The following is a 12,772-nucleotide window of genomic DNA, read 5'->3' as shown; positions in this document are numbered from 1 at the left end:
AGCCTGTGCTCTAGAGCCCGCGAGCCACAACTACTGAAGCCCATGCACCTAGAGCCCATGCTCCGCAACAAGAGAAGTCACTGCAATGAGAAGCCTGCACACCGCAACAAAGAGGAGCCCCTGCTCGCTGCAACCAGAGAAAGCCCGCGCGCAGCAACAATGACCCAACGCAGCCAAAAATAAATAATAAATAAATTTAAAAAAAAAAAAAAGAACTTTTATTTCCCTAGAGAAAAATCACTGTGATTGGCATTCATGAACAAGCTTGGTGTAATTAAATCAGAGCTTTGACCAAGTTTTTAAACATCAAAAAAATTCTAACAAATAAACCAGAATGATCCTGGTTTAATGAACCTCTTTCCTCTATCTGGAGTCTAAATAGTCTTATAACTGAGAAGATATGCTGTGTGACAATTCTACGGTCCTCTTCTATTTAAAAACGAAGTCTGAACTTTTTCCTAGGGAAGAAAGTAAATCTTGAGTTTCATCTTCCTAATAATATGATGTGTTTATAACATAAAGAGATGGATTTTAGGAAAATCAAGATCGTCAAGACAGGTACATACTTTGACATACCTTTTCAAGAACATTCCCATGGTAGTAAGATATAAAAAAGAGAAAACTGAAAAGACAGCCATGCTTGAATAAGATATAAATGTTTCTACGGAACGGAAACACAAAACCATGACCAGGGCTAAAACTGCAGGCCTCCTGGGCTCCAGATTCAGAACTGGGAAGTGCAGGCTCCCTGCTGGATGTTAAAGGCTGGCTGTGCTACACTAGGCTTCTCGAGGGAGGAAACAAAAACAAAACTCCTCTCACCTAAAATTCCAAATGCAAAATCAAATGAAGAACAATAAAAACATGTAATGTAAAAAAAAAAAAAAAGAAAAGAAAGAGCAACCAACAAAAATCAATAACCGAATCTGAATTTACTCCAAGTGAATTTTTATGTTTTATAGAACAATCTGACAAAAAACTTTATAATATGTATGAGATATTCAAAGAGTTAAATGAAGGCATAAGTTCTATTAAAAATCAGTAAGAAACACTGAAAAGACAAGCAGAGGGGGATGGAGGAGGGAGGAAAAGGTAGAAGACAACACATTTTTAGGACAGTGAAACTATTCTGTATGATACTGTAATATGATTCTGTATTGTTATGTAACATGATTATATGACATCACGCATTTGTCAAATGCACAGAACTATACAACACAAAGAGTGAAACTTAATGTAAACTATGGACTTTAGTTAGTTAATAATAATGTATCAATACTGGCTTATGAATTGTACAAATATGCCACCCTAATGCAAGATGTTAATAATAGGAGAAACTGGGGTTGGGGGTAGTATGTGAGAACTCTCTGCTTTCTGCATAATTTTTATGTAAATTTAAAACTGCTCTTAAAAATGAAGTCTATTTTTTAAAAAGGCAAGCATAAATGATATAAGAACAGGTAGATATAAAGGACCAATCACATATGTTGAAAATAAAAAATAAAATCTTTATAATTAAAAATAATTTTTAAAATATGCTAGTACATATACGTTTGAATGTTGTTCCTCAAACTAAATCATCTTAGCAATAAATTCTATAGTTAAAATAGTGCTGAACGTTTTCTTTAAGTATAATTTTTCTTCCTCATTAGATAAGCAATACACTGTCAGAGACAACACCACGACTGTATACTAGAATATTTGCGGTAGTTGTTAACATTTTTAAATGGCTGCATAGTAAGTACAGTGCAGAAAAAAAAAATGTTCAGTATATGTTGTCTCCAGCGTGATTCTGATTTTGTTTAAAATGTGTTTATATATGAATACATTTATTAAAAATAATATGGGGCTTCCCTGGTGGCGCAGTGGTTGAGAATCTGCCTGCCAATGCAGGGGACACGGGTTCGAGCCCTGGTCTGGGAAGATCCCACATGCCGCGGAGCAACTGGGCCCGTGAGCCACAACTACTGAGCCTGCGTGTCTGGAGCCTGTGCTCCGCAACAAGAGAGGCCGCGACAGTGAGAGGCCCGCGCACCGCGATGAAGAGTGGCCCCCGCTCGCCGCAACTAGAGAAAGCCCTCGCACAGAAACGAAGACCCAACACAGCCAAAAATAAATAAATAAATAAATAAATAAAGGAGTTCCTAAAAAAAAAAAAAATGTATAAGCTATATCCTAAAATTATTTTAAAATGGTCATCTTTGGAGGGAGGATGATCAAAGATTACCGGCTCTTATTTTTGTTTACTGGGACAATGGTCGTGGTCTCAGTATTTATCTAGCAGTGACTACCTTACTGAACTCCCTCTTAGATCTTAATAATTTTTCTTTGGGGTTTTGATATAATAATCATATCATACATAATAACAAATTTTATCTCCTTTCTTTCTTCGGCTTAACCTTAGCTAGAATTTCTAGAGATGCTAAGCAATAATGTTGATTCTGGGCACTACCGTCTGGTTTCTGACTTCAGTGGGAAGATCTCTAATGTCTCAGAGTTCTGTGCAGTGTTTGTTAGTAGGATGATCAGTGTTTTCTTAACATCTCTCACCTTCTTAAAAAGTACAAGGCACTTCTAGGGATGCTTTATATAGGCCACTTCTCTTTTAAAAAACTGTTGAAATATGTATGAATAGATGTCTTCTTTCAATTTTCAACAAATTCCCTAAGTAAGCAGAGGATTAGCCGTGCCTGCAGGATCATTTACAAGTCAAGGAAGAAATCTGGTCTTATTTAATGAGCACACTTTATTTTTCTTTCAACATTATTTTGCAGTTTCTCTGTCTACCTTTCTCATGAAACGTGGCTCCTGATAACTTTTGGCAAGACTGCGTCACAGACAATAAGGGCTATTGCCAAGAGGGTCCTCGAATGTTTTAATCAAAAGACTAACCTCTCCGAGTGGCTAGTTTAGAGATCACAATATACATGTAGATACAAAAATCTCTGTCGTGTTTTAAAAGACATTATGTCCCACTGCTTCTCACTCTAGGGACAAAAATGTAAAATCTAGAAAATAAGCTCAAATTTTAAGCTTAATCGAAACTTCAAGGGGAAAAGAAGAATAAAATTCGATGCCAAACACTGGACACAGGAGGATAGAAAACGCCTTCTTACCTGCACTTCAATTTGTAGGTCTTTGTCCAGCAGCGCTCTCTTTTTCAGTATTTCGGCTTTGAGCTGCTCTTTGTGCTTGAACAGCAGTGCAGAGAGCTTGCTGGCGTTCTGTTTGCTACGTTTCTGTTCCACGCTCTCCTCTCGCTTCCGTTTTTTTGCTGCCTGTTTTTCTTCTTTATCTATCTTATCCAAAATATACTTCATCACCTGGTTACAGACAATCATTCTAGAGAGAAATACACAATCTATGTAATGCCGGGCGTTTCATTCTGAAAGGCTTAAGACATAGTTTTTTCTATGTCTTTACAGTTGGTACAAACTTTCTGTGACTGGGAAGCTTCAGAGCGACTGGAACCAGTTATGAGCATCTATTAGTGCTGAGTGTTCTCATTTAATAAACTTCAATCAAGATAAAAACAATACAAACTCAGAACTCCTGTGTGTGTGTGTGTGTTAAAGAGAAGAGGCTGCTATACGGTGAGACCCAGTGTAATGGGTTATACACATTTCTCCCTACCTTTGATTCTCTTCTCTTTCAGCCGGAGTCATGGTCTTTTTCTGTTTTAAATGTTCTATCACAGCATTATGCTTCATCACCACCTTCAGGACGGAACAAAATCCAAAAATGCGTATTTTATAATGACTACAAGTTGGTACACAGGTAACAACAGTAGACATCTGAGCACATGTATGTGTTTCCCAAAGAAACTAAGACTTTTATATCGTAATACAAATAAAAAACTGAGAGCCACTGTGTGGCCCGGGTGCTTATCACGTACTGGGCACTGGGCCCAGGGAAGCAGCTGACATTACCTTGCTTATTCACCGTAACAACGCTGAAAGGTAGGGACACTTTTATAAATGAGATGGTGAGACATAAAAAACTTACTAACTTGTTTGAGATTAAAAATTAATACAGCTCTAATTTTAACCCAGCTATCATCCTCCAATAACCATGTTTTTAACATTATGCTCTCCGTCCCCGGCATTCATTTTAAAGACCACCCCACCCCCGCCCCCGTGCCACCTTGTACAGAGATTAGGGTAAAGAGAGACATTGTAATAATTCTCAGTTCATGGACCATACACTGCTAAAAGCTGGATAATAGGGGCTTCCCTGGTGGCGCAGTGGTTGAGAATCTGCCTGCCAATGCAGGGGACACGGGTTCGAGCCCTGGTCTGGGAAGATCCCACATGCCGCGGAGCAACTGGGCCCGTGCGCCACAACTACTGAGCCTGCGCGTCTGGAGCCTGTGCTCCGCAACAAGAGAGGCCGCGATAGTGAGAGGCCCGCGCACCGCGATGAAGAGTGGCCCCCGCTCGCCGCAACTAGAGAAAGCCCTCGCACAGAAACGAAGACCCAACACAGCCATAAATAAATAAATAAATTAATTAATTTTTAAAAAGCTGGATAATAATGCATTTTAACACATTATATGTGATGTTAATTTTTTAAGAATATTACTACACATCTTCAAAATCTCTCTGCTGCTTAAAACACTTCTAACGACATTACAATCATCAAAGTTGCTAAGAGACTAGATCTTAATGATTCCAACCACTAAAAGGAAATGAAAATTATGTGACATGATAGGGGAGTTAATTATTGCTACAATGGCAGTCATATTACAAGATGTGAATGTATCAAATCAACAAGACATATACCTTAAATTAAATTTATACAATGTTATATGTCAAATATATTTCAATAAAAAATAAAAAGTGCTTCTACGTACATGACCTCATTTAATCATTACAGTAACCTTGTGTGGCTGAAAGAGAGAGAGTTTTAATGAGGATCTAGCTCAGGGGAGGTCAGTGGGTTTCACAGACTGTAAACGGGAGACCCAGGAACTGGGTTCTCCTGACTTGGGAACACTTGAAACCCACACAAACTCCTGACTAGCGCGGAGCGCTGCACATTCTCCCGCAAGGCTATAGAGGATGTCTGTCACTATACATGTGGCTTCGTTTCAAGCAGAATAATTCTAACTCATCTAAATTGCCTTACTTCACTACAAAGCTACTGCACAATGCCACTTTTTATTTATGCTATGGAGTAATACTATTTAAAACTTTTTTTTTACAAAGGTGTGGCTGGAAACACAAATGAGTTTAATCTGCCTATAAAATTTGCTTAGTCTACGCGCAAACTAAGGAATGACAACTGCAAATAACTTCAAAGAAATTGCTACGATGCCTGAAGTGGCTTCAAAACTTAGTTAAACCTTCAGGTTTCATATCAATGAGACTTAAACTTCCTAAGTCCACTCCTTCCATCTTAGTTCTCCCAAAATACACGGAGTTTTTCCAGTAAGCACTGACTGTTTATATCCAACAAGAGTTCCAAACCATAACAGTCATTCAGTACGTTTTGGTCAATCCAGTGCTGCTTCTAACTTGAAGCATCAATGACTTTTGTGTCTTATTTAAGGAAAGCTAACACAACCAAACACTAAGTCTAATGCACAGCACAATAATTCAAGCTACTGAACATGCTGCTTTTACTGAGTGACTTTACCTGTTTCTGAATGATTTCACTTTGATTAGAAGCTTGGAGGGTGTGTTCCCGCTTAATCTCTATCTGCTGCTGCTTCTTCTTTTGCTGCTGGTCCCTGAGTTGCTGAACCCTTTGCAACTGCTCTTGCACACTGGCTGCCTGTACTGTGACCACATTCTGAGTCTGGTGAGTCTGCACAGGGCTGCTTTGCTGCATCTGAACGGGTAACTGGAGTTTGATCTGCTGGGGCACACCACCTTGCTGAGCCTGTATCTGAGCCACAACCTGCGACTGGATCTGGGAGAGAACCTGGACTTGCTGCAGCTGCGGCACAGCCAGGACTTGGGGCTGAGGCTGCTGTACTTGGAGTGGAGGGCGGGACGGGGACGAAACAGTAACTTGGCTTAACGTTTGTCCTGATGAAAGAGTTTGAGTTGAAGACTGTACCTGGGGTTGTGACTGTGGCTGGCCCTGGGAAGGTGGCTGAAGAGATGTGTGTGGCTGAATTGGAATCGGCTGTGAGGCTGTAGTCTGACCCTGGGACTGCTGTCCAGGAGACACTTGGGATGGAGCTGATGGATGCATTCGAGTCTGTGGCGGACTCTGGACGCGAGCAGGAGACTGTCCTTGGACATTACTCTGAGGCTGACACTGTCCTGCACCTTGGGGTTTGGAGGACTGGGCTTGGGTGGGCTGTGCTTCAGGAGGGACGTGGGAGGCAGCAGTTGCTTGGGTCTGGGCTTCAGGCTGAGCTGGGGACGGGGGTTGGGTTGGGGGCTGGGGCTGAGTTGAAGGCTGTGCGGGCTCAGCAGTCTGAGGCTGGGCTTCTGCAGGACTCACGCTCGACGGCTGAGCTGGAGACAGGCTCTTGGCTGGCTGCACCTGTGTCAGGGGCGATAATTTACTCTGTCTTTGTTCACTTGTACCTGTGAAAAGGAAAGACCAAATATTTCTTACTCTAGAACATCAGACTGTGGTTTAAGGAGAATTTGAAGGGGATCTTCTAAAGGTGAGAATTCTGCATTTCAGTACAGAAGACTGATGCCCTAGAAATGCTCCATCTAGAAACACCTAGGTCAGGACTCTCCTAAATTGGGGAACAAGGGCCCTGTTCATGGCTGCCCTCCACACATTTTGCTAAGTCTCCAGAGGGCTGGCTTCCAAAGCAAGGCACAGTCTCTGGAAATCAGCCAGGTCTCTGGCCCAGCCTAAGGCCAGCCCACATTCCTCTCCTATGGCGTGGCGCCAGTGAGTGACGGCCGCTTGCAGCAGGTGGCTCACCAAGCGCTCTGGTCCTGAAGCTCCCAATCATAGGTTATGAGCTGGAAATACCCACCTGCCCTGAGAGCACGTCATCACTCAGTCAGCTCCTACAGGCTTGGTGAGGAGTTAGGAGTGGGCACAGTCACCACGATACTTTACTATTTTGTGCCAACCCCCCACTTTCTATAGTTTTTAATGGGGGGTGGTGGTGACAGGGAGGCTGTCAGAGCAAGAGATCTGGTCAAGCTCTTGTGAGGCTGACCAGTCAGCTGTGACACTCACCAGCTTGAGGCACGTCCTCCCAAAGATAAATACCGGTCCTCTGGCCCCCTCTGCCACCCAGCAACCCGTGACACTAACATGCAGCATTTCCGAGAAGCCCAGGTTCTACCTGCTGCTGTAGTGGAAACAGTGGTGGTGGTGGTGCTGGTTGCCGTGGCCGTTGTTGCCAGTGGGGTGAAGAGGAACCGCTGCACGGTACCGTTTGGCATCGCGGCTTGCATCAGCTGCTGTCCTGGACCGGGAAGTATGGTCACCCCTTGAGGTATCAACTGCAATTGTCCAGTAGTTTGGCCTTGTCCTTGAATCACTACTGTCAAACCTTGATTGCCACCCTACGGAAAAACACACAACATGTAAACAGTGTTCAAAGCATCGATCTGCAAGTATACCATTTTTATGTTGAACAGATCCTTTAAAATAATGAACCTATGTATTTGAATGTCTATGGAATGGTACCAAGAAAAATTCAGATAAGCTAAAATAAGAATATTTATTTTAAAAGATTGATGCTGTTTAGTGGAAAAAACATGAACTAACAATCCAGAGTTCCAGTCCGAGTTCTCCAAATGGACAGCCAGGTTATCTGTCTATAAGTAACATCGCTCCTCTGGATCTAAATTTCCCAATCTATAAAATAAGGGCGTGAAGTGAATAACTAAGGTCTGCACAAAATTCTGATTTTAAATCATCTCATTTATATTCATATTATTTTATAACTTTCAAAGCATCTTTAGACATACTTTAGACATGCCTCATTTAATTCTCACAATAGACTTGTGACTTCGTGGATTAGGGAGAGAAAATATTACTACAATCTTCCTACCAATTAGGGAACTCAAGTTAGAAAGTTCAAGTCTCTTACCCAGAGTGAGAGAGCAAGTTCAAGGTGAGATATAATGAGAAGCCCAGGTCTCCTAGTTTCAGTTTTTTCACTATGTACCAAATGACCTATGGAGTGTGTTGGTGTGTGCCAACGTATAGAAAGCTTAGGGTTCTAGACATGGAATGCAAACGCTAGGTGAGGAAGGTCACTAATGTCTGAGTAGTCATCCAAATGGGGACTAGGAACTAAAAACTCCATCTGCACTGCCTCTTCTGTCCAGGACTTCTTAATCCTCAACTATCAGGAACGTGGTAGAGAATTAGAAAGCAAACGTAAAAACAAGCCACCCTAAGTTCCCAACAGCCAAAACTGAGCAAACGTAAAAACAAGCCACCCTAAGTTCCCAACAGCCAAAACTGAGCAAACGTAAAAACAAGCCACCCTAAGTTCCCAACAGCCAAAACTGATGCTACAAAGTTCCTACAGTGATGCTAAGCTCCAGGCCTCCATGCACTTTACTCAGGAGTCCCTTACTACAGCGGTCCCCAACCTTTTGGGCACCAGGGACTGGTTCCGTGGAAGACAATTTTTCCACGGATGGGGTGGGGGTGGGTGGGTGGGTGGGTGATGGTTCAGGCGGGAATGCGAGGGATGGGGAGTGATGGGGGGCGGCAGATGAAGCTTCGCTCGCTCGCCCACCGCTCACCTCCTGCCGTGTGGCCTGGTTCCGAACAGGCCGCAAACCGGTCGAGGACCCCTGCCTTATTCACTGTTGCTTTTCTAAAACATTTCTGTGCACAGTCAAAACTACATAAACCACCAAGTATAGTTTAAAGAATAATTATAAAGTGAACGTCTATAAAACCAGCATCATCAGGTCATCACTGCCAGTATCCAAGAAGGCCCCCATGTGACCTGCTCTGATCTTAATTCCCCTCCTTTGCCCTAGAGGTAAGCACTACTCTCACTGTTACAATAACTGCAGTTCTTCATAGTGTGACCACTTAGGTATAGCTCTCTAAGGGCCACAGACTCACAACTTCAGGAGCACCATTCAGGAAGAATTCAGATGGTGTCCCTTCCAGGTAGGCAACGCAGCAGGCCCATAACCCTACACATGTAGCTAGTTTTGCCTGTTTCTGAATCTTATGCAAATAGATCATAATGTAATTCTGTTTGTTACTTGCTTTTTTATTTAGCTCAGCAATGTAGTTCTATGTGGCTGTAGTTTGTTCATTTCCATTGTTGTAGGAAGGCAACTTATTTATCTAATTGACTGCAGATTGACATTTGGGTTGTTGCCAGTTTTTGACTCGTATGAACAACGCTGCTGTATATATTCATGTCCATCATCCTGGTGCTCAGACGAACAAGAACTTCCCCAGGAAACACACCTAGAAGGAGAACTACTGTGACGTGGGGCATGTGTCTTCAACTTTGCTACATAGTGTCTACAGTTTTCCAAGGAGGCTAAACCAATTTATACTACTATCAGGTGTGTATGAGAGTTCATTCTCCTCCATGTCTTTGCCGTCTCTTGATTTTGTCTGACATTTTAGTTTAAACCAATCTCTTAGATACATGGTTTTAATATGCATTTCCCTCATTACTAACAAAATTCAGCAGTTTTTTGGATTTATGGACGTTTAGATTTCCTCTTTTCTCAACAAGTTTGTTTGCTCTTTTTTCCTACTGAGCTATCTGGATTTTTTTCCTTCTTAATTTGTAGTAGTAATTCTTCATGTATTCTGCAGAATAGTCCTTGGCTGGTTGTATTTATACATTCCCTCATTCTTTTCACTCTTTTATAATGTTTGATGAACTGAAGTTCTTATTTCTAAGGTTGTTGAATTTATAAATCTTTTCCTTTATGGCTAGTATTTTCTGTCTTTAAGAAAGCCTTTCCTGGGCTTCCCTGGTGGTGCAGTGGTTAAGAATCCACCTGCCAATGCAGGGGACATGGGTTCCAGCCCTGGTCCAGGAACATCTCACATGCCACGGAGCAACTAAGCCCGTGTGCCACAACTAATGAGCCCGTGAGCCACAACTACTGAAGCCCGCATGCCTAGAGCCCGTGCTCCACAACAAGAGAAGCCACCGCAATGAGAAGCCCGCGCACCGCAACAAAGAGTGGCCCCGCTCGCCACAACTAGAGAAAGCCCACGTGCAGCAACAAACACCCAGCGCAGTCAAGAATAAAATAAATAAATTTAAAAAAAAAAAAAGAAAGCCTTTCCTACCTTCTGAAAGTATTATAGTTTTACCTTTCACAGTCAGGACTTTTATCTTCCTGGAACTGAGTTTATGAGTGAGGTAGTGGTCTAAGTTCATGGTTTGCCATATATACTCAACTGACCCAGGACCCTTTATTGAAAAGTCTGTCCTTTCAATTATCGGCAATGCCAGCCATGTCATATAACAAGTGTCCACACATACACATGGGTCCCTTTCTACTGTTCTGTATCTATTGGTCTATCTATCCTTGTGTCTGTACCTGACTATATTAATTAGTGAAACACCATAATAAGTTTTGTTATCAGGCTACCATATAGGGCAAATCCTCCTTTTCTTCAAAAGTGTTACAGTTATTCTTGATCCTTTGAACTTCCATATAAATTTAAAAAATCAGCTTGTCAGGTTTCAAAACATCTCTCTCAGGATTTTGATGGGAACTGCATTCAATCTATTGATTACTATTGGAAGAACTGATAATAATATTGAGTGTGGCAAGAAAACAGCTTAATGTACTCAAATTTTATTTATCCCAAGCAAACTGGTTAACTAATTTTTTTTAAAATAAATTTATTTATTTATTTATTTTGGCTGCATTGGGTCTTTGTTGCTGCATTGGGTCTTTGTTGCTTCCTCAACTAGGAAGTCCCTAGTTGAGGGTTATTATACCCTGCCCTTAAGAAGTATTTTGGGGGCTTCCCTAGTGGTGCAGTGGTTAAGAATCCGCTTGCCAATGCAGGGGACACGGGTTCGAGCCCTGGTCCCGGAAGATCCCACATGCTGCGGAGCAACTAAGCCCGTGCACCACAACTACCGAGCGTGCGCCCTAGAGCCCGCGAACCACAACTACTGAGCCCGTGTGCCACAACTACTGAAGCCCACACACCTAGAGCCTGTGCTCCACAACAAGAGAAGCCACTGCAATGAGAAGCCCATGCACCTCAATGAAGAGTAGCCCCCGCTCGCCACAACTAGAGAAAGCCCGCGTGCAGCAACGAAGAACCAACACAGCCAAAAAGAAATAAATAAAACAAATTTATTAAAAAAAAAAAAAAGTATTTTTGTTTGACTCTAGGAACCAGCCATTTAAAAAAGTAAGTACATTTTTAAACATCCAAAGATAAGTACATGTTTTAAAGCTTACAGCAAGAGTTAAGTAAGATCACTTGTAAAGTTAAAATGGAAGTCACATTACTTACGTGGCCCTGTGTTAACTGGGTGAGTTGAGCCATGGTAAGCTTCACCTGTCCTTGTTGGGGGCGAGGGGGCTGTGAGGTTGAAGACTGTAGACTTGCAGTGGGTGCTCCTGAAGTTAATCCTTTCTGTGCAGGTGTTGAGGAAACTGTACTAGGGGCAGAGATCGCAGTGGAAACAGGCTGCCCTCTGATGATCTGTGTCACCACCTGTTGAGGAGTACCTATGTAAAGAGCAAAACATTAGAATGCTCCTATGCCCTAAGCAATACTCTGCATTGAAATGTCATTCAACACTTCAGATGAATGTATTCTTCTCAATTTTCAAACAGACTTACGGGATGCTGACAGACTGATGCGTTCAGTCATATATCCACACCCAAAGGACCCACCTAGTTGTCAGTGAGGCTGTTTTCACTCAGCTCACTAACAACCACTCCCCCATTCCTGCTCTCTGCAGTAGTCAAAAATAATAATAATAATAATAATGCCTTCTTATGAATCTAAAGCCAAAATGACAATAGGGAAGATGGAAGAGCCTATGTAAAATGTGCCATTAGGCTGCCTTTCCTTAGGAATGTAAATGAAAAGATAATAATCTAATATATAATTAATTCATGTGATTTTTAAACAAAACATATAGAATCTGGAATATTCTGGGCCAATTATATTTATAAATGAGTTTTTCTTACAGCTATCTGCAACTTAGTTTGGGAGAACCAAGAGGGCAAGAACCCCTGTAATCCTCAATACTAGAGCAAGGTGCTCAACAAATGCTTCCACAGTTACTGTTGAATAAACATCTATAGAATGAATGAAGTTTAACTGAAATGGCTCTATAGTCTTCTAAAAACTTCTGTTTCTCATTTAACCTGATGAAACTAGAAGAAAAAGCAGGTGGTAATTATTTGGCAGCTAATTTTACACTTACAAAATCTGAATTCATTATTAATTAGTAAATAATATTATATTTCTGAAATTTTGTATTCACTTCCTGTTTTTCTTCATATGTCTACATATATATTTCTGTGTATATTTCTTTTAATGACCGGTGCCTAATATTATTGCATTATGTATAAAATTAAAACTATTTTGACATTTAGAACACTTTCCCTTTTTCTTTTTTTAAATAACACCCTGGTGAAATCCCTGCTTATAAATTTTTATGTGCTTCTAATTATTTCCTTAGAATAAACTCCTCCCAAAATTACTGGATTCATAGCAGGAACATAGTACTCAATGGAATTTAGAAAGGTTATACCCATTCATACTCCCATCACCACTGGGTGCCCATTTCACTGAACCCTTGCCAACCCTATCACTAAAGTATCACATTCCAGCAATCAGAAATAGTATGATAGCA

The 12,772-nt window shown here is 41.4% G+C and overlaps 1 protein-coding gene across 12 annotated transcripts in view; it reads right to left on the bottom strand.

The window, feature by feature from the left end:
• The window catches only part of BPTF (bromodomain PHD finger transcription factor), a 139,068-nt gene that overhangs the window by 19,051 nt on the left and 107,245 nt on the right, over positions 1–12,772 (bottom strand). For 10 of the 12 annotated variants that reach the window (XM_068529938.1, XM_068529939.1, XM_068529944.1 and 7 more), the window contains 5 exons: positions 11,416–11,633; positions 7,271–7,493; positions 5,638–6,542; positions 3,634–3,716; positions 3,117–3,342 (listed from right to left, as the gene is read on the bottom strand). In XM_068529938.1, the coding sequence (XP_068386039.1) occupies positions 3,117–3,342; positions 3,634–3,716; positions 5,638–6,542; positions 7,271–7,493; positions 11,416–11,633 (1,655 nt within the window). The remainder of the gene's footprint in view (positions 1–3,116; positions 3,343–3,633; positions 3,717–5,637; positions 6,543–7,270; positions 7,494–11,415; positions 11,634–12,772) is intronic. The other 2 variants (XM_068529949.1, XM_068529950.1) reach the window with 1 other exon arrangement.

Source organism: Eschrichtius robustus, chromosome 20 (assembly GCF_028021215.1).
Source record: "Eschrichtius robustus isolate mEscRob2 chromosome 20, mEscRob2.pri, whole genome shotgun sequence".
NCBI classification, from domain to species: Eukaryota; Metazoa; Chordata; class Mammalia; order Artiodactyla; family Eschrichtiidae; genus Eschrichtius; species Eschrichtius robustus.
The sequence above is the reverse complement of the archived record's forward strand: the minus strand, read 5'-3'. Positions and strand labels throughout refer to the sequence as shown.